The sequence below is a fragment of the Opisthocomus hoazin genome, chromosome 15 (assembly GCF_030867145.1).
Source record: "Opisthocomus hoazin isolate bOpiHoa1 chromosome 15, bOpiHoa1.hap1, whole genome shotgun sequence".
Taxonomy (NCBI): Eukaryota; Metazoa; Chordata; class Aves; order Opisthocomiformes; family Opisthocomidae; genus Opisthocomus; species Opisthocomus hoazin.
The window spans coordinates 2,747,283-2,767,131 of NC_134428.1; the positions used below are offsets into that span (position 1 = coordinate 2,747,283).

Below are 19,849 nucleotides of genomic sequence, written 5' to 3' on the forward strand. Positions count from 1 at the left end.
CCCTCACCAGCCTGCAGAAAAAACCAACATCACCTTTCCACTTTCACCAGGGTTTGTGTGACCTGTTCTTTCAGCCCTGCACACACAGAGTGGTTGCAGAGCAGAGCTGTGCCCACGGGGACTGGGATGGGGTCTGTGAACACGGGCAGGGAAGAAGCACGGGGCCAAAGAAACAAGTTCCAGCAGGGACAACTCCAGGCAGTGGAAACCTGGGTAGGGAGGTTGGGAAAAGCCTATAGAAGTCCCGTTGCGGGGGAGACCCGGGCACCTCTCGGCCATGCCTTTCAGGATAGACTCCTTCCCTGAGCAACACATCTCTTTTCTTCTCTCCCACGTAGCAGAACCCTTAGCTCGTGGGGTCTAGGCTATTAGTCATTTCCTCATCCAGCAGACCAGCAGAAGAGATGAAGTGCATCTCCTCTGCCATGTGCCCAGTTTCCACTAACCAGGGCCCAAGGACGACTGCCCTGCATTGTTGATGTCTGGAAGATGGTGTGCAGAGCTGGGTAAGGGAAAGGTTTCCTGAGTGCCCACCTGTGCCTCTCCCACCCTTGCTCAGATGTTCTTGGAATTGCTGTCAGGCTCTCTGGGAATGGGAGTTTCAGCTGCAGAGTCAGGCACAGTGCCTGTGAGTCCTATGCAGAAGTGCCCACAGCCGTGAGGTGTGCCAGCTTTCCTCTAGCATGTGAAGCTCTGGGCAATGCAGTCCAGGAGGCTGGGGAATAAGCTGACTCTCCTTTAATAAGCTGCCATGGTTGGGACCCTTGGCTGTCTTCTTGGGGTGTCCATCCAAGTGGAATGCAACTTCCAGGGGACACTATGAGCCATGTGAGTTCTTGGTTTGAAGTGGGGAATGGAGATTTTGAAAAAAGGTGAGTCATTTCATGATCTGCAGTGCATCCTTCTGCTTTTAGCAGTGTCTGGTTGCTTTTCAGGGTAACACAGGGGTGTAATCGCTCTCGATCTTAGAAAGGTGCAAGTCCAGGGCAGCTTAGAAGAAGACGGATGCATAGACCAGCTCCCCTTTCCACACCATACCAGCAATCCTTTTGCTGGTAGGATTCACTTTGTTCTCCCTGAATGCAGCAGGAAACCTTTTCAAACTGCCTTTTGCCATCCCCGTTCCTTAGCACCCAGAGTTGCAGAGCAGGGCTGACTCCTCAGCACTCAGCAGGGAGCACCACTGCTCGTCACGGCACACTCTGCCAGCACAGACCAGAGCTCCAGCCATGCAGCTGAAGGCAGGTCTGCTAGAAAAGGGAAAGGGGGTGGTGTGTAGCAGTGGGGGCGAGTCTAGGAGAAAGGGCTTTGACTTTTCTCAGAGAATTGTACCCTAACTTGTCAGTGTCTCTTTCTTTCTGGACAGTGCTTCATGCTGAGTGGAAGCAAATGTCCAACAGCAGCTCCATCACCCAGTTCCTCCTCCTGGCATTTGCAGACACACGGGAGCTGCAGCTCTTGCACTTCTGCCTCTTCCTGGCCATCTACCTGGCTGCCCTCCTGGGCAATGGCCTCATCATCACCGCCATAGCCTGTGACCACCGCCTCCACACCCCTATGTACTTCTTCCTCCTCAACCTCTCCATCCTCGACCTGGGCTCCATCTCCACCACTGTCCCCAAAGCCATGACCAACTCCATTTGGGACACCAGGGTCATCTCCTATGCAGGATGTGCTGCCCAGGTCTTTTTCTTTCTCTTCTTGATTGTAGGGGAGTATTGTCTCCTCACTGTCATGGCCTATGACCGCTACATTGCCATCTGCAAACCCCTGCAGTATGGGACCCTCCTGGGCAGCAGATCTTGTGTCCACATGGCAGCAGCTGCCTGTGGCACCGGGTTCTTCAATTCTCTTCTGCACAGTGCCAATACATTTTCACTCCCACTCTACAAGGGCAATGCTGTGGACCAGTTCTTCTGTGAAATCCCTCAGATCCTCAAGCTCTCCTACTCAGACTCAGACTACCTTAGGGAAGTTAGGCTTGTCCTGGTTAGTGCCTGTATAGCAGTTGGTTGTTTTGTGTTCATTGTGGTGTCCTACGTCCAGATCTTCAGGGCCGTGCTGAGGATCCCCTCTGAGCAGGGACAGCACAAAGCCTTTTCCACGTGCCTCCCTCACCTGACCGTGGTCTCCTTGTCTAAAAAACATGGCAGTGATTGGGTGTATCACAGCTCCTGTCACCCACAAGCCTCTGGAATAAAGGAGAGATAGAATGGACTGTTAAAGCCGTGTTGAGAGAGTTTGGGACTGGGACATGGAAGAACTGGGATATAAATTTTAGGTACACCACTTGGCTGGTTAACAGCGTAGAACCTGCTAAGCATCGTGGTAAGCATCCCCAGGCAAAGCCCCCATGTACTGTGGGAGCAGATGAGGTCCCTGTAGCGCACATAGAAAAGTGACTGGGAAGGCAGGGCAGGCTGCTCCTCCCTTGGGAAAAGGCAATGCCATTCATGGGAAGGATGGGGAGATTCAGTGTTCACCTCATGGAGACATAACCTTGGCGGAACATAATCCATGATGTGAGTTGTGTGCTGTAGGATGTAATGTAGCAGGGATTACCTGAAGCGATGAAGAGCGAGCTTCACAAGGAACTGGGAGAGGGCAGCAAGGACCCAAATCAAGCTGGTGTTGGCACCCAACAATTGAACATGCTGCTGCTCCTTTCCTGAGCAACCATCTTGACAGATGAGACCCAAGTCATTGCTTGTACTTCTAGACATCTTGGGAAGTGGCAGAGGCCCACGGAGTGGGAAAACAATATCTATCTACCTATTAAGGAAATGGGGATAGGAGATAAGGAGAATGTAGAAATCTGGATGTTGGGTATAGAAATAATTTAATTATGTGGTGTAAGTGTCAGCTTTTGGTAAGCGGGGATTTCAGGAATGAGAAGAGGTAGAACGAGATGGCCAGAAGGTATGCCATTGTCTCAAATTAAGTGGGATCTGAACATGATGAGAACAGTATGGCCTAAAGGGTGGAGACTGTACTGGCTTTGGCTGAGATGGAGTTGTCTCTCCCCAGAGCAGAGCACATAGTGTTGTGCTTCGCATTTGTCGCTAGAATGGTGTTGATAACACATCAATGATTTGGCTCTTGCTCAGCAGTGCTTGCACAGCACTAAGGCTGTCTGTCCACTCCAACCCTTCCAAAGGTCAGTAACCTGCAGGTAGGCAAGGGAGTGTTTTGGGTGGTCTTGGGATCTGTGCTTGACACAAAAAGGCGTCTAAGGTTATCCACTCTGGAAAGCAGATCTCAGTGGAGGTAGTGTAGACTGAATACACAGCTGAGGACTGTCTTTTCTCTTTCCTTGAACTCTGCATGCCTTTTTTTATGTCTGTTGGCAATGAAGACACATCCTCCTGTGTCCATGTGCAGCTCCTTCCCCAGGCAAGGGAGGGGGGAGTTGGTGTCCATGGGCTGAAACACGTGGCTACAGTCTTTAATGGAGAAAGTTCAGATTATTGCATGGCTGCTGTAAGCCCCAGGTGGCTGGTGGGAGAAATGACGGGGTTTGGGGATAGTGATAAAGATTTCTCACAAAGTGTCTGACGTAGAGGGTCTTGATTTCCCTTCACATTCAACTCCATTTGGAGATGCTCTGTTGAAAGCAGAATTGCTGATATCACTTAATGTGTAAGCAGATAAAGAGAACTGGAAAAAGAAGAAATCCTTTCTTCTTGTGTTTGTTAGTGAAATCTTTTCACTTGGAGTACACTCCTGAAATCTCTCCATGTAACCAAAAATATCTGAGAAATTTAGGAATGTGGTGCAAAGACTTGGCTTGCTGGAGAGTTTTCCATGTTCTTGAGCCCTCTGGTGCCAAGCTCCTGAATTGCAGCTCCTGAAAGATGGCAGAAGCCTCTTAAGTAAAAGTCAGAAGCAAACCTCCAAGATTCTGATGGTGTTAGTGAGTCCCACTGAGCCATCACGAAAGAGACCATGGAGACAAAGTGCTAACGAGGTGATCTGGTGATCTCCTGGAAGGAGGAGGTGTCAGAGGTGACAGACAGAGGTGGAAAATCAAATGTGTGCTTGGCTCTGAAGCCAGTTAAGCCTTTGATGTGTTTCACTAAGGAGGACGGGCAAGTCCTGAACCCATCCACAGGAAAGGGTGATCATTTCCCTTGCAGGATAGTCAGGGGTCTTCCCGGGGGAAGTGGAATTTGGAGGTGTGTGATGCCAAGTGCAGAACAGTGGTACAGCACCTCCCGAGCTTTATCGGGAATGAGGAAGCAACGAAGCTCTGGTGCTTTTAAGAACCAGCATCTTCTTTTTTTGGCATCAGTGGAAGAGACAGCAGAGAGCAAGGATAGAAGGACATTAGTTGTGTTGGTCAGAGGTCCCAGACCTATCAAGATGCTCAGCCATCCCACCGCAGGCTGCCCCTACACTGTCCTATACCTACGCCTGTTTTCTTGCAGCTGTCAACCACTCTCCTGCTTCCTCACCACACTCTGAACGCATGATGGCCCAAGCTTTGCTGATGTTTCTCTGTTGTCTCTTCCAACACTAAGCTGTGGTCTTCTGAGGATTTGCCACTGCTTGTGAGTGCCCACAACCTGTCTGGCTTCTTTCCAAGCCCAGCTACTGCTCCTCTGTCACCCAGCCCCAGACTTGCTTCCATCCTCCCTTCAAAAGCCAGCACTGAAACAGACATACTCATACCGCTGCTGCTGCTCCAAAATCACTTCAGCGTGTCCCTCCCCACAACTGGCCTACCCAGGATCATATCAGGCCCGCACCTCCTGCTGAAAAACGCTCTCCCAGCACACCTGAATGTAGCCCCCGTATTCCCACAGACTGCTAAGCATGTAGTTTACAAAACAAACACCTGTCTTTATTCCTATACATGGCTCGGTATTGCCCTTCAGAGTCTTACCTCAATGAAAAAATCCTGGGAGTCCTTGCAAGTGGCAACTGAGGAAAAGAGGTTATGGAATATCTGAGATCTATCTGCACCTATTGTTACTCAATCAGCATTGGTCCCATATTACTCTTGATACTTCTTCAACTGTTTCTGAAATAACAACCACTCATCTCAGTACATGTTCATTACTTTTCAAGTTTCCATGGAGTTTTGGTATAGACCACTGCTGTGCTTCGAGAATCACAGAATGGTAGGGCTTGGAAGGGACCTCTGTGGGTCATCTAATCCAACCCCCCTGCTGACGCAGGGTCATCTACAGGAAGCTGCACAGGACCTTGTCCAGGCGGGTCTTGAATATCTCCAGAGAAGGAGACTCCACAACCTCCCTGGGCAGCCTGTGCCAGGGCTCCGTCACCCTCAGAGGGAAGACGTTCTTCCTCATGGTCAGCTGGAGCTTCCTCTGCTTCAGTTTGTGCCCATTGCCCCTTGTCCTGTCACTGGGCACCACTGAAAAGAGCTTGGCCTCATCCTCCTGACACCCACCCTTCAGATATTTATTAGGTCCCCGCACAGCCTTCTCTTCTTCAGGCTGAACAAGCCCAGCTCCCTCAGCCTTTCCTCACAGGAGAGATGCTTGAGTCCCCTCATCATCCTCGTAGCCCTCCGCTGGACTCTCTCCAGTAGCTCCTCATCTTTCTTTGTCAACCCATCCAGACTGTAATGGCCTAACCTGCGAAAAAGGACATTGAGGGAGACCATGTCAGAAGGGTAAAAAATGGCATCCACTGTTCTCTACTCATGCACAAAGGTTGACATATCATCACGACGGCAATCAGATTTCAGAGGCATGAATGACCCATCATCAATCCATGCTGACTGCTTTCAGACACGTTCACCTTTTTCAGGTGCACAGAAATGCCAAAGTGACCTTGTACAGCCTGGGGTTCCCTGGGTTGACTTTCTGAGCTCTTTCAACAACAGGCACAACATTGCCTTGTCCTCACTCACAACAGCCCTCTACCAATGCCAGGAAGCTTTGAAAGGGATATTCCAAAGAAATGTCGATCTCCCCCCCATCACTTCATCACCGCTATTCTGCCTGTTAAATGCTATATGGAATATTTATAAATTTTCATATATTTTCACCTGTCCTGACTATTTCTAAAGCAAATTTTTCAGATGCAGGTTGCCTAGACAAAGGCCCTTTCCATTATTCTCCTGTTTTCTCCTCCCTTTACTCCTTGTTCATTCAGAGTCCTGTCACCTACCGAGCTGCTGTTTTGACATCAGGGAGTTAAAAGTTTACCTGCCTTTCAGTAGTCTCATTGTCTCCTTAGCCAGCTCTTTAATTATGTTTATGACTATTTTTTTTCCTCTATCTAGCTACAATATTTCTCATAGTATTATGTCTTATAGGAAGGCAACCTCATTAGACGTAGATTGTAATGGCCATGTAATTGCAGAGAGTGTTTTGTTTATGGAACTTGATTATGTTTTAATTATTTTTCTTGCAAATAGGAAAACTCCTGCTGTTCGTGCTGACTGTGAGGCTGCTTGCAGCTGCCTGTAGAAGGCCTCATCAACCTCCTCCTCCTGGTCAGGTGGCCTGTAGTACACACCCACCATAATGTCACCCTTATGAGCCTGTCCCTTAATTCTAATCCACAAGCTTTCAACTTTCCTCAGCATGGCCCTGAAGATCTGCACACAGGACAGCACAATAAAAACAAAACACCCAAAAGCTAAAGAAAGACTAACCCCAAGAAGCCCAACTTCCCTGAGGCAGGAGTGTGAGCAGGAGAGCTTGAGGATCTGGAGGATTTCACAGAAGAACTGGTCCACAGCATTGCCCTTGCAGAGAAGAACTGAAAATGTGTTAGCAGTGTGCAAAAGAGCATAGAGAAAAGCACTGCCCCAGGCAGGTGCTGCCATGTGGACACAAGCTCTGCTGCCCATCATCAGTTCATAGTGAAGAGGTTTGCAAATGGCCATGTAGCGGTCATAGGCCATGATGGCGAGAAGACAATACTCCCCCACAATCAAGAAAACAAAGAAAAAGAGCTGCACAACACACCCTGCATAGCAGATGGCCCTGATGTCCCAAAGGGAATTGGCCATGGATTTAGGGACAGTGGTGGAGATGGAGCCCAGGTCGAGGATGGAGAGGTTGAGGAGGAAGAAGTACATAGGGATGTGGAGGTGGTGGTCACAGGCTATGGTGGTTATGATGAGGCCGTTGCTGAGGAGGGCAGCCAGGTAGATGGCCAGGAAGAGGCAGAAGTGCAAGAGCTGCAGCTCCCGTGTGTCTGCAAATGCCAGGAGGAGGAACTGGGTGATGGAGCTGCTATTGGTCATTTACTTTCTCTACGCACGGGGTCCTGTTCCTAGAGGAAGAATCAATGAAGAGTTAGGGGAGACTTCTCAGAGGAAAATCAAAGCTTTGCTCCTAGAAGCTCACCCTGCTTCCTACACATCCCATTCCTTTTCCAGGAGTCCTTCCTTCAGCTCTGTGGCTGCAGCTCTGGTTGATGCTGGCAGAGTGTACCAGGAGGGGCAGGATCTCTTCCCACGGGCTGCCAAGGAGCCAGCTCTGCTCTGCAGCGGTGGGTTCATGGGCATGGTGGCACAAGGGTTCATGGGCATTGTGGGCCAAGGTCCAGACCTGGTGTGAGACTTTGCCAGAGGAATCTGCTCTTGTTGCAGAAGGGATTTTCAGCATCTGCACTGCCAATGCTAAGGAATGGGGATGGCAGAAGGCAGTCTCAGAGGTTTTGGGTTCTTGCAGCTTCCGTCTTGTCACCTTGGGGGTGTGTTTGGATGTCAGAAACCCTCAGAATTTCTGCTGCACTCAGGGAGAAAAGAGGGAGTCTTGTGAGGTGAAACAATTGCTTGTGGCTTAGTGCAGAAGGAGGGCAGCTGGTCTGTCCCTCTGCCTTGTTCTGAGCTGCCCTGGGCTTGTTCTTCGTAAGGTGGATGATGAGCACAGTCCTATGTTATCCTGAAAATCAATCAGATGCTACTGAGAACAGAGGGATCCAGTGCAGACTGCTAAATGTCTCACCCTTTCTCAAGGTCACAGCGCCTCACTTCTAACCAAGGACACGCATGGCTCATTTCATCAACCCAACAGGGTTTTCTCCCTTGTAGCATCTCTGTGCTTCTCCATGGGGCTTGCACATAACAAAAGGGTGTGACAGGACAGGTTTGCATTGTGGAGGGCAGCTCACAGCTTGGAAGGACACCTCAAGGAAATAGCCAAGTGTTCTAAGGATAGCATCTGGTGAAGGGAAAAGCAGCTGATCCTCCAGCCCCACAGACTGCATTGCCCACAGCCCCACAGGGGAGACGAAAGTTGGGGCACTTGTTCCCATGGACACAGCTGCAGAAATGGAGCCAGAAAATCACCCTGTGATGCTGCAGGTGAATGTCCAGCTCGCTAATGAAGCTGACAGCAAGAATGAAATAACAACAACAAGAACACAGACAAGTGGAGAAGTAAGCAAATATCCAGAGAGGGTCTGGATGAGAGATGCCAGGGCAGAGGCAGCTGGGCCCTCAGCACAGCGTCACCCTTCCCCAGCTGTGCACGCCGCCTCCCAGACACCAACATTGCCGGGCAGTTGAGTTCTGAGCCCCTGTGATCTGCAGCAGAGAAATGGAGATGTGGCTGGAGAGCTGCCCTCTGGCTGTGCTGGAGCTCTGCTGCAGAGGAGGTGGTTCATGGCTTGGAGCCCACAGCCCTGAGGACAGAGGCTTTGGTGGGTGGGAGACGAGGCAAGGGCTCTTGCTCAGAGGAAGGGGTCTGCATTGGAGGGGATCACATGGAGGTTTCTGAATTCTTCCTCCCACAACAGTTCTGGTTTTCATTTCTACTCCTTCCCTGATCACATCTCTGCTGCCTGGAAATTTTCCTCCTGGGAGATGTTTCCCTGTCCCATGTCTTTCCCTGTCAGCAGTCACAGACCCCATTCCAACCCCTGTGCACTCACCCCGGCCCTACAGAAACCTGCCTGTTTGCAGGGCACTGCCTGGGGTCCCATTCTTGTTTGCAGGTGGAAAATAAAGGTCAGGCTAAGCCTGGTAGGTCCAGGAAAGGTGATGCTGGTTCTGTCGACAGGCAGAGGAATGGCTGAGGGTGCTTTAAAAGGCTCCTATCAGAGTTACTGATCACTGGCTCAGGAATCTCAGTGACTTCTTCAAGGCTGAACGCTCCTTTTCCATTTATCCCTTTTACACCGCCCTCCCTCTTCCAAATAGGAAACTGATAACACAAATTCAGGAAGTTTTTGTTATCTTTATGGTTATCCTGTGCATGACCTTCTTCTTGAATCAGTCCTTTGGAAATATTGTGGGGATGAACTGGAGCTGTGAGCATCCCTGACCCATGCAGCAGTCTCCTGGTAGGAGAAAAACCCTGCCCTTTCGGGCTTCTCTTCTTCCACCCAAAGATTCTCCCCACAGCACCATCGGGAACTCCCCAAGCAGGCTGAGCACTGACCCCAGCATACAGACTCCTGAGGTAAAGGGACCTGCTCTGGAGGACCGTCCAGGGCACCCCTGGCTGCACACCTGGCTTAATATCCTACCAGTAACCCCCAGAGAAGGCAGTCAACTTGCCCTACTCCTCTGATGGCAGGGCATGGAAAAACTTCTCTGGAAGGTGTCTTCCTCCTCTAGGCTTGAGAAGCTGTGACAATCCTCCACAAAGATCCTGTAGGCTGTAGGATGTGCCAGCTTTTGGAGATCCCTCCAGCAGCTGCAGATTCACTGCCCTGCTTCCAGGGACTTACCATTTCATGGGTTGTGAAAATTTCTCCCTCAGTGAGCTCTCAGCGTCTTCCCACCCCGCACTGCCTTTAACCTATGTCCACCTCGCACCTCTCCCCTCGCTGCCTGCAGGCGGTGCCCTCAGCCCTGCTGTGCTTTGCAGAGGAGCTGCTCCTGGGCACAGCTGTTTCTCTGCAAGTGCTGCCCACTTGCCAGGAGTTCCCTCCATCCCAGGAGCCCAGCCCAGATCATCAGCACAGGACCAGCTCAAGGCAGCTCTTTCTCTGCCCACTCTGGGCTCCCTTGTTGTGTCTCTGGGTCTCCAGAGATACTGCTGTGAAACAGGCTGAAGTCATCACTGATGTTCCCTCCCTCTGCTGGGGAGAACAACTTCTTTCTAGCAATGTCACTTCTCCTTATCAGATTTAAGACAACTGAACCTGCAATTATTTCTATGTCCAGTGCTGCTGATGGATGTAATCAGCCTGAGTCCTGTGGCACAGGGAGAGGCCTGTCCCATCTTTAGCCAGTAGATGTAGGCAGTGCTTCTGCCACATCCTTTAGTTATGTCTTTGACGATGCATTCAAAGAACAGATCAATAATTATCACAGTGTTTTTGGATCACAGGCTTTTCCATAGCCAAGCACATTTTCAGAAACACCTTGTCCTTCCTGGTGATTAGCTTCACCTGCACCATAGGCCCCCCAAGGCTGCAGGGACACCAGAGACAGCAAAAGCCTCTCCTGGCAGGGATATAGAGTCCAGCCCTGCATCTCTCTGCTCCTGAGGGATCATCAGGTTTTTCTCTCGTTAGGGAGTCCTCATTTCCTCTTTACGTTGCCATCTGACCTCCACACCAGCATGCACTAAAGCAAAGCTTTGCTTGCATGGGACCTTGGGCACTTGGGAACACCTTTCATTGTTTCATGTCTGAGCCTGCTCGTGGTGCCATGGCTGAAGTCCAGCACACCTCTGTTCCGACATAGAGAACCTATAATAGGGTGAGGAAGGGTCCTAAGTCTTATTTAGCCAGCCTGAGGAAGTCTTGCGATCAAAGGCCTCACATCTTACTGGGGACTTTAATGACCCAGTGTATTGGGTTTCCATGGCAAGGCTTTGGTAGTGGTGAGGGGGGCTGCAGAGGTGGTTTAGGTAAGAACAGAGCAACAGCTGCTTGTTGCACATAGCAGGTTTCAGTTGCCTCCAAAATGCACCAGCCACTGCCGAAACCTGAGCCAGTAAGCAAATGTAGTGGCCCTTCTCTGATAGCCTACTGGAGAAAGGACAAAAGAGAGTGGGCAACAACTGTAAAAGAGAAGAATGAGAGAAACAACCCTGCAGACACCAAGGTGAGCAAAGAAGGAGGGGGAGTGAGAGAGAGGCTTGGTGGGCAGCTGGCAGCCAAGAGTCAGCTGACTCCCATGACATTCACAGGACAACAAATGCTCCTTTATGTGTCCTCCCTGTTCAGCCCTATCCAGCACCAGCCACTCACCAAAGGTTTATGTGTGAGCTTTTCTGCACGGCCTCTTTGCTCCTCCCGCTGGGTTCAGTGCCTGCACAGGGGGAACAACCAGCCCTTCTCGACCTCTCTCCTTGTACAGACCCTGGCAGACCTCAGAGCAGGGATGTCTGCGAAACCCCACGTGGGATGCGGATAGGGCTGGGTAGGTTCCACAACCTGTGGGAGGCTGTTTCAAGTAGGAGGAACAGAAGGGGAACAGGGTACAAAGGGATGTACTGCAGATCATGAGAGGCAAGCTGCTCCTCACACCGAATACACCCTTCCCCATGCTGCACCTGAACACTGCAGCCATTGGACCATGTGTGGGACAGCAGGGCTGGGCTGGGACAGGCCAGGGAACTGACAGGAGCCACTAAGCACCACTTGCCACGGGGTGACCACCTGGAATTTGTGGCTGCAAGGAGTCAAGAGCAAAGGGAAGAGATTCAGATTTCACATCTCCAGGAATAGTACTGACGAGCTGGAGTGGGTTTAGCAAAGGTTCCCCAGGACAGCCATGGACTGGAGAGCATTGCCTGTTAGGAGAGGCTGAGGGAGCTGGGCTTGTCAAGCCCAGAGAAGGGATGGCTGAGGCTGACATCATCCCAGCCTGCCAGTACTTACAAGGAGATCATGGAGAATACAGACCCATCTCTTCAACAAGATTCATGGTGAGAAGACAAAATTCAGTGGGAGGAAGGTGAAAGAGGAGAGGTTCAGTCAGGACAGAAGGACAAGATTTTTCCCCAGGAGCTCATCCAAGTGCAGGAACAGGTCACCCAGAGAAGCTGGGCAGTCTCTGTCCCTAGGAGTTTCAAACTTGGACTGAAGCAAGCATTGAACTACTTGGTCTGACCAATTTCCAGACAGGTTGCATTGAAGATTTCCTTATGTCACATCCAGCTGCAGTTGTCTTCAATTCCTGCGACTATGGGCCCTGTTTCTAACAGGAGCAGAGCAGAGGTCTGTGGGGCTTGAGTCCTTCTGTGCTGTAAGGGACCATTTACACCAACTTCTAAACAGGGGTAGAGAGGCTGACACCAGAGTGTGACTTGCTCTGGGCAAAGACTGAGAAGTGCCAGGCAAAGAAGTTTTGGGACACACAGGGCTCTTTGCAAGACACCAAATGATCTATTTTTAATACCTTTAGGTTTTTCAAATGTCATTTAATGACAATGAAAATTTCTGCAAGATTAACTGAAAACAAAGATCTAAAGCAAGAAATATGTCAACACTTCTCAGCTTTTTTTCAGTCTTTAGGTGTCTTTTGTGACTTACTTCTGTTACCAATACTGTGTCTCTTATTTCATCTCCCTCATCATTCAGGAGTTGCTACCACTCCAGATCCAATGGCCACGTCTAAGCATATCTTCTCAGCAGACTTACATCAGTACAGAGTAGGAGCTGACCTGCTGCAAGGCAGCTCTGTGGAGAGGGACATGGGTGTCTTGATGGACAACAAGTTGACCATGAGCCAGCAGTGTGCCCTGGCTACCAAGAAGGCCAATGGGATCCTGGGGTGCATTAAGAAGAGTGTGACCAGCAGGTCAAGGGACGTTCTCCTCCCCTGCTACTCTGCCCTGGTGAGGTCCCATCTGGAGTACTCTGTTCAGTTCTGGGCTCCCCAATTCAAGAAAGATGAAGAGCTACTGGACAGAGTCCAGCGGAGGGCTAAGAGGATGGTGAGGGGACTGGAACATCTCTCCTACGAGGAGAGGCTGAGGGGGCTGGGTTTGTTCAGCCTGAAGAAGAGAAGGCTGAGAGGGGACCTTAGAAATGCCACTAAATATCTGCAGGGTGGGTGTCAGGAGGATGGGGCCAGACTCTTTTCAGTGGTGCCCAGCGACAGGACAAGGGGCAATGGGCACAAACAGAAGCACAGGAAGTTCCGTCTGAACATGAGGAAGAACTTCTTCTCTCTGAGGTTGACGGAGCACTGGAACAAGCTGCCCAGGGAGGTTGTGGAGTCTCCTTCTCTGGAGATATTCAAGACCCTCCTGGACGTGTTCCTGTGCAGCCACCTCTGGGTGTCCTTGCTTTGGCAGGGGGGTTGGACTAGATGTCCCACAGAGGTCCCTTCCAACCCCTACTATTCTGTGATTGTGCTAAAGGCAGGAAGAAGACGTGAATTATTGTGGAATAGGTTGAGTTTCGAATTCGAGGCAGCAGAAGGAGGACATGCATTCCAGTGCTGGGATGTGGAGAGCAATAGCAGATCCAAGCAAGTTTGTGGCTGTGACATCTTGCGTGCTAGAGAAGCATTAACAGGGTGTTGGAAAAAAGCAGTTGCTGGGAAACCGAGAGGCATTGGCATAGCCCCCGGTAAACACAGCTTTTTGTTTGAAGCAACAGTGAATGAGGACAGAGGGACATCAGTAAAGCTTGGGAGATCCGAGGGTCAGAGTGAGGTGGGGAAATGGGGCAGTAGCTAAAGTCTGCAAGGAAACAAGCACAGGCATAGGACAGTGTAACACAGCCTGTGGTGGGGATGACCAAGGGCCTTGGTGTGGCTGTGACCACCCCCTGACAGCACAATTGAGGTCTTCTTCAGTTTGGCTATGGCTGCTCTCCCTTCCACTGAGGCCCATGAGAAGAGACCAGTGCCTTACAACCCCAGGGCATTGTTGGCTCCTCACTCACCCCTACAGAGCCTGGGAGGTTTCCCATTGCTCTCCTGCACTGAACATTCCACACCCCACATCACACTGCTCCAAAGAAAAGCCACGAACAGGCTGTGAGGCAACAGACCCCCATGCCCAGGGGATGGGGATCAGAGCTTGGCTGTCCTGCTTTGCAAAAGACGTCAAGGCCTTCCACAGCCACACTCCACATCTGATTTTCCACCTGTAACCAGTGCCTCTGACTTCTTGCTTCACCCTGGGGGATGCATCAGGGATGGTCACCTCTTCTTGTAATTCCCTCCACGATCCCTTTGCAATGATGGTCCTCAGTGGGGCCTGCCGACATCCTTAGAAAGTTGAACGTCTGCTGATGAATTTTACTTCTCTAGAGACTTGTTCTCTGGGAAGAACTTCGCTTGAAGTTCTCAATTTTTCTGTGGTTAACTAAAGAGCTTTCAGGAGGGAAAGTCAAAGTGAAAAAACAACAATAAGAAAAGATTTTTCCCCCTTTTTTTGGATTCTTTACACGTTACTTGGTGTCAGCAATCTCCACCTCATAATAATCCTGAGCTTCTCCTAAAGCAGTCTGAATATATATGAAAATAAAGGCCCTTTGTTTACGACAATCAAGTAGTCTTTGTCCCTTCCCCCAACCCTACCATCTCCCTCATCAAACACCTGGGACTTCAAGAAACCTTGTTCCAATCTCAGCTTCCTCCCCTTAAGGCTGTAGATACAGGTCTCAGCCTGTTGGCACAAACTCCCACCTGTTTTACTTGGAGAACGGGCTGCATGTAGACACAGAAGGCTTTTTCTTAATGGTCAACAAATAAAAAGAAAAAGGCATGATTTAAAGAAAAAAAAAAATCATTCCTCTGCTTTATATTAAATCCGCTTTACCCCTACTGAAGTGCACTTTCCACAACAGATAACCTTAGACCAACAGAAAACACCTTCTGTGTCAAGCACAGACCCCAAGATCCCTCCGAACACTGTCCCCTGTCCCAGACTCTGTCGATATTTCTTCTTTGCACACAACAAGCTGCCCACTAAAGTCACTAGCTCCCTCAATTCATAGGGCGAAGAAAGGAGAAGTGCTCTCTTTTGCACAGTCAAATCTGCACTAATCCCAATATTTTGAGGTTACAGGGACTTTACCAAGTGTACCCTGCAGCATCTACCACCACTCATTTCTTTATTTTCTGCAGGGTAAACTACATGTGTCTCCAGTGTAGGGGAAGGCAGAGAACAGAGTTATCTCATCTGGTGTTGGACACCTTGCCCTCAATTGCCCAGGCTTCCCTTTCTAGTCAAGAGAAAAAAATCAGCTCTCTTAAACGGAGATGCCTTGGGCTTCCCTGCCTGGCCACCAGCTCCTCCTCCACGTATGCTCCTATAGGACCTGGGTCACATTTCCCAGTCCCACGTGGGGTCTTCAGCTACCTCAGGGTGTCTTGGAGGCAGTGCCCACCTCTGTGTGGGCAACTGAATCAACCCCCAAATGAAGACGTTAGGTGCACAGTGGCATATCACTATGGGCCTCCAAGTGCCAGACCCCAAGTGAGGCCCGGAGCACAGGGGTGTCAAGAGGCCCAAGTCACACTCAAGTAAAACAAAATGACTCCTATTTTCAAGAAGGAATTAAAGGAGGACTCAGGGAACGACAGGTTGGTCAGCCTCACCTCAGCCTCCACTGAGGTGAAGGAGCAGCTAATCTTGTCAACCATTTCCAGGTACAGGAAGGACAAGAGAGTCATCAGGAGCAGTCAGCCTGGCTTCATGAAGGGGAAGTCATTTTTAGCTGACCTTATAACCTTCTCCAATGACATGACTGGCTTGGTAGATGAAGAGAGAGGAGTGGTGATTTGCCTGTATTTCAGAAAATCTTTCAGCACTGTCCCCCTATGATATCGTCATATAGAAGCTGTTAAAATCTGGACTGGATGAGAAGAAAGAGAGGTGGACTGAAAATTTGCAGGCCTAGAGAGTGGTGATCAGTGGCATGAAGTCTAACCATCCACTGCAGGTTTTTCTCCTCCAGGGTCCTGCCTCCAGCCACAAAGGCCTGGGAGAACACAGAGTCAAAGAAGCCATTGAGTACCTCAGCCCTACCTGCTCCTATCTAATGAAGCTCAGCAGCAGGCTCACATTACATCTCTACATTCTTTTAATGAAGCAGTATCAGCTCATCTTGCAGCCCTTACCATCCTCTGCAAGTATCAAGACTACGGGAGCTTTGGCTTTGTCGTCATTCTCACATCCACGGATGAGGTTTCTAAATTCCTCCTTTGCATCTTCCCCTGTTTCCAGCTCCTGTGTTCTGCCTTTCTGCCCTGGAACTCAAACAGCTCACATCCTCAGCCTCCTGAGAAGAATGCTTCTCTTCATGGGTGTTCAGATGGAGCATTCTTGTCCTCCGAGGAGGCTGTAAGCCTTATCAGATTTCCTGAGTTCCTTCCCCCTGCAGAGCTGCTTCCCATGACACCACCAGTATCAGTCTCCCACGTATGTCAAAGTCTTCTTCTCTGGACTTCACCCATCTGTACTCCACTGCTGGCCTTCCTCACTCCTGGCACCTGGGACCTCACCATTCTCTGGTCACTACAACCAAGGCACACGCTGATGATCACATCCCCAGTCAGCTCTTCCTTGTTGGCCAGGGCCAGGTCCTGGTGAGCATCGCCCTTCTCAGCCCACTTGGCAGCTGTGTTAACAAGTTGTCCCAAGATCCTCCAGACTGCTGGCACCCTGTTTACTTGCCTGGCTGAGGAATGCCAGGGCAGTTACTGTCCCCTATGGGAACCTGCTCATTGACCTGAGACTTCCTCGGGTTGCACACAGAAGACTTCTTCTGCTTCCTCACCCTGATCAAGTAGTTTGTAACTCCCAACACAATGTCACTCTTGCTGACTTCTCCTCTCAACCTCACACACAAAAGCTAACCAAACGTGTTACTCAGCTTCTAGAGGAGCTCCATATATCCGAGCTGATCCCTCACACACAGAGCCTCCCCCTGGTAGTCATCCTCGCTGCTACTTCCTGCGGCAGAGCCTGTATCTTTCTGTTGCATCACCCGAGCTCAGATAATTGTCCCACCACATCTCAAGTAATCCAAAAACTTCGTAGTGCTGTGACAAGTCATTGGGCTTCAGCTCCTCCTGCCAGTGCTCCAGCTCCTCCTGGCCATGCACATTCGGGTTGCAACATCTCAGCTGTCGCACCAAGGTAGAGCGCAGGCTGCTCACAGGGAAAGCTGAGCTCTGCTCCTGACCGGAAAACCACTGTAGATTGAGCAGTTCGTGCTGCGCTGCATAGATCGCTCAGCAGCAGGACAACCTCAGCAGCTCATTGTCACAGTGGAGCCTGCAGGCAGCTCCCACTCGGTACTGACCATTCCACCACCTGAGTGGCCTTGTCTCTATCTAACGGTGTAGCAAGAAGTTCTCATGAGAACATCCTTTCTGTTGGGTTTAGAGATGATGAATAGAGCTGTTACCTTGCAAAGAAGTACAAGAAGAGGTTGAATGACTGAAATGAGACAATCTTTTCTATGGAGGGGGTCTGCAAGGCATGCTGCATGTGGGTGGGAGTACCTGTTGATGCCACATCACCCAGGCGTACAACCACCTAAAAGGAAGAAAGACTGCCTATACTATTCTCTCCTTACAATCTTCATCCTAACAGCACATTACCTCACAGAATCAGAGTACCTTTCTTAACTGGCATCCTAACTGACAAGCACCTCCCGGTAAAAAACTCTCGAGGCATACATAGATGCAGTGCCTCTGCTCCCACGGACTGGTAAGGCTGTAGTCTGCAAAAGTGACCCCTGGCCTGATCCCCATCCACCGCTGTCTGTTCTCCAGACTCCTGCCTCAAAGCTTAAAGTCCTGGGAGACCTTGCTGGCAGTAACTGAGGCAAAGAGGTCATAGACTATGTGAGATCTATCTAGACCTCCTCTTATTAAATTCAGCAGTGGTCCCACCCTCTCTCTCTCTTTCTTCTTTAACTGTTCCTAATGTAGCACAGCTCATTTTGGTGCCCGTTGCATTACCTTTTCAGTTTCAATTCAGTTAAGGATTAATGCTTAAATAATAAGGATTTTAGCTGGGCCTGGAGGAGGCTGTCCTTGAGGACAAGGTGTATCCAGGCACACTGTGAAAAGGATTGTTCTGTTCCTTGACTGTGTCATCATGGCTGTGCGCAATGCCTGCAGCTACTGGATAGGGGAGGGACAGACCTTGCCTCTCTGATGACATCTGATGACCGATGCCTCTGACTGAAGGCATCAGTCAATGTCACTGAGGCACCAAATCACACTCATTGCGATGGCATCTGGGGTGACCTTTCACACATACCCCGCCCAATATGAGAATTGCTTTTCAGCAGGTCCTCTGCTGTCCCTGCAAGCCCTGGCATCTCAGGTAGCTCTGTGGGCCTGGATTTGAACATGAAATTGAGGAGCTGCCCTGAATTCTCTAAAGCAACCAGGGGAAGAACATGAAACTGCCAATGTAGTCAATGGAGACCTAGTCAATAGAGACAAAGGTGAAGAGAGAGACTGAGCTCTTCCTATGGCCCACGACCTGAATCATTCAGGTGAATGCCTGTGTCGGTCACCCTGAACATAATGAGTAGGGACAGGTTCGGTTGCCCTTATTTTGGGCATCAGCTGTCATTTCTGTTGGCCAAAGGAAATAGCCAGCAGCCTCTAAGAGGATGTCCCCAGATGTTGCCCTGTCTCGACAAACTGCTCCATTTGTACCTGCACATATCTTAGACCACCTCTGGTATCTCACATGCCACCAGACATTTGCACCTGAACCCCTCCGTCCTGGCCTCCATCTCCATTAATTAGCATGGGAGTTGTGCATTTAATGCCCACCTGAAAAGAAGCAAGAGGAATCCCACCTCCTGTGGGGTTGTGGCAGGCACTGGGGGAGCTGAATCCCCTTTGAGTCCCAGGGCTACAGACCCAGGATGAGATGTTTCATTTGACTCATCTGATTCCCTTCCCTCAGCAGGGGTGAAGGACATCCCTGCCTGTCCTGCACTGGCTGTCCTGCCTAAAGATGGGACAAGGAAAGATGATCCTTGGAGCTAGCTCTGTTGGTGACAGGAGAAACGTCATTTTGGAAATTTAAAGTTTTCCTCTCTCTCCGTCGTTGAGGGAGGAAACATCAGTAATTGCTTTGACTTGTTTCAAAGCAAGTTGTCCTGGAGACCAAAAGACATCTCAAGGGAGCCCAGAGTAGGGAGAAGTGGTGCCTTGGGCTGGTCCTGTGCTGCTGAGCTGGGCTGGGCTCCTGGGATGGAGGGAGATCACAGCAGGTGAGGAGCGCTGCAGACAGTGAGCTCTTGCCCAGGAGCAGCTCCTCTACAAAGCACAGCAGGGCTGAGGGCACTGCCTGCAGGCATCGAGGGGAGAGGAGCGAGGCAGAGAGAGGTTAAAAGCACTGTGAAGTGGAAGGATGCTGAGAGCTCACTGCAGGCAGGAATCTTTTCAGCCTTTCACACAGTAAGTCTCTGCATACAGGACAATGTGTCTACACTTTGTGGAAAGATCTCCTCAAGCTGGAACACCCCAAAGCGTACGGCATGATGTACCATGAGGAATATCACAGTTTGTGTCTTATTGAAGATGAGGATGTGCTGCAAAGGACTGATTGCCTGCTGCACCCTCAGAGGGACAGGCCATGACAGCTGCCTTCTCCCAAGGACAGCTGCAGTGTTGTGAAGGTGGATGTGCAGCCTGGGCTTCCCCAAGCTGTCCTTCAGAGCAGGGTCTGTACACCCCAGGGGCTGTGTGCTGGGGCAGGGACTCTGCTGCCTGTCAGGGTCAGCACTAAGCCTGCCTGGGGAGCGCACGGCATCGCGAGGAGAAGCTGTGGGTGGAAGTAGTGACCCCCAGCAGGACTGGGCAGGGTCCTTCTGCTGTTGAGAAAGAACTGAACGGTTCAGGGCTGCTCACAGATTCAGATCACCTCAGGATATTTTCCTAAGGGAGTATGTGAAGGGGAAGGTCAAAGGAGGGATGACTATCAAGCTCTCCAGCCACATGCCCATTTGCCTCTGAGAAGGA

At 50.4% G+C, this 19,849-nt stretch overlaps 1 protein-coding gene across 1 annotated transcript in view; it reads left to right on the forward strand.

Moving 5' to 3' along the window:
• Positions 1 to 1,389: 1,389 nt before the first annotated feature.
• Positions 1,390 to 19,849, forward strand: part of LOC142363309 (olfactory receptor 14C36-like) — a 131,009-nt gene continuing 112,549 nt past the window's right edge. Inside the window, exon 1 of the mRNA XM_075436848.1 lies at positions 1,390 to 1,775. Coding sequence (XP_075292963.1) covers positions 1,390 to 1,775 — 386 coding nt within the window. The remainder of the gene's footprint in view (positions 1,776 to 19,849) is intronic.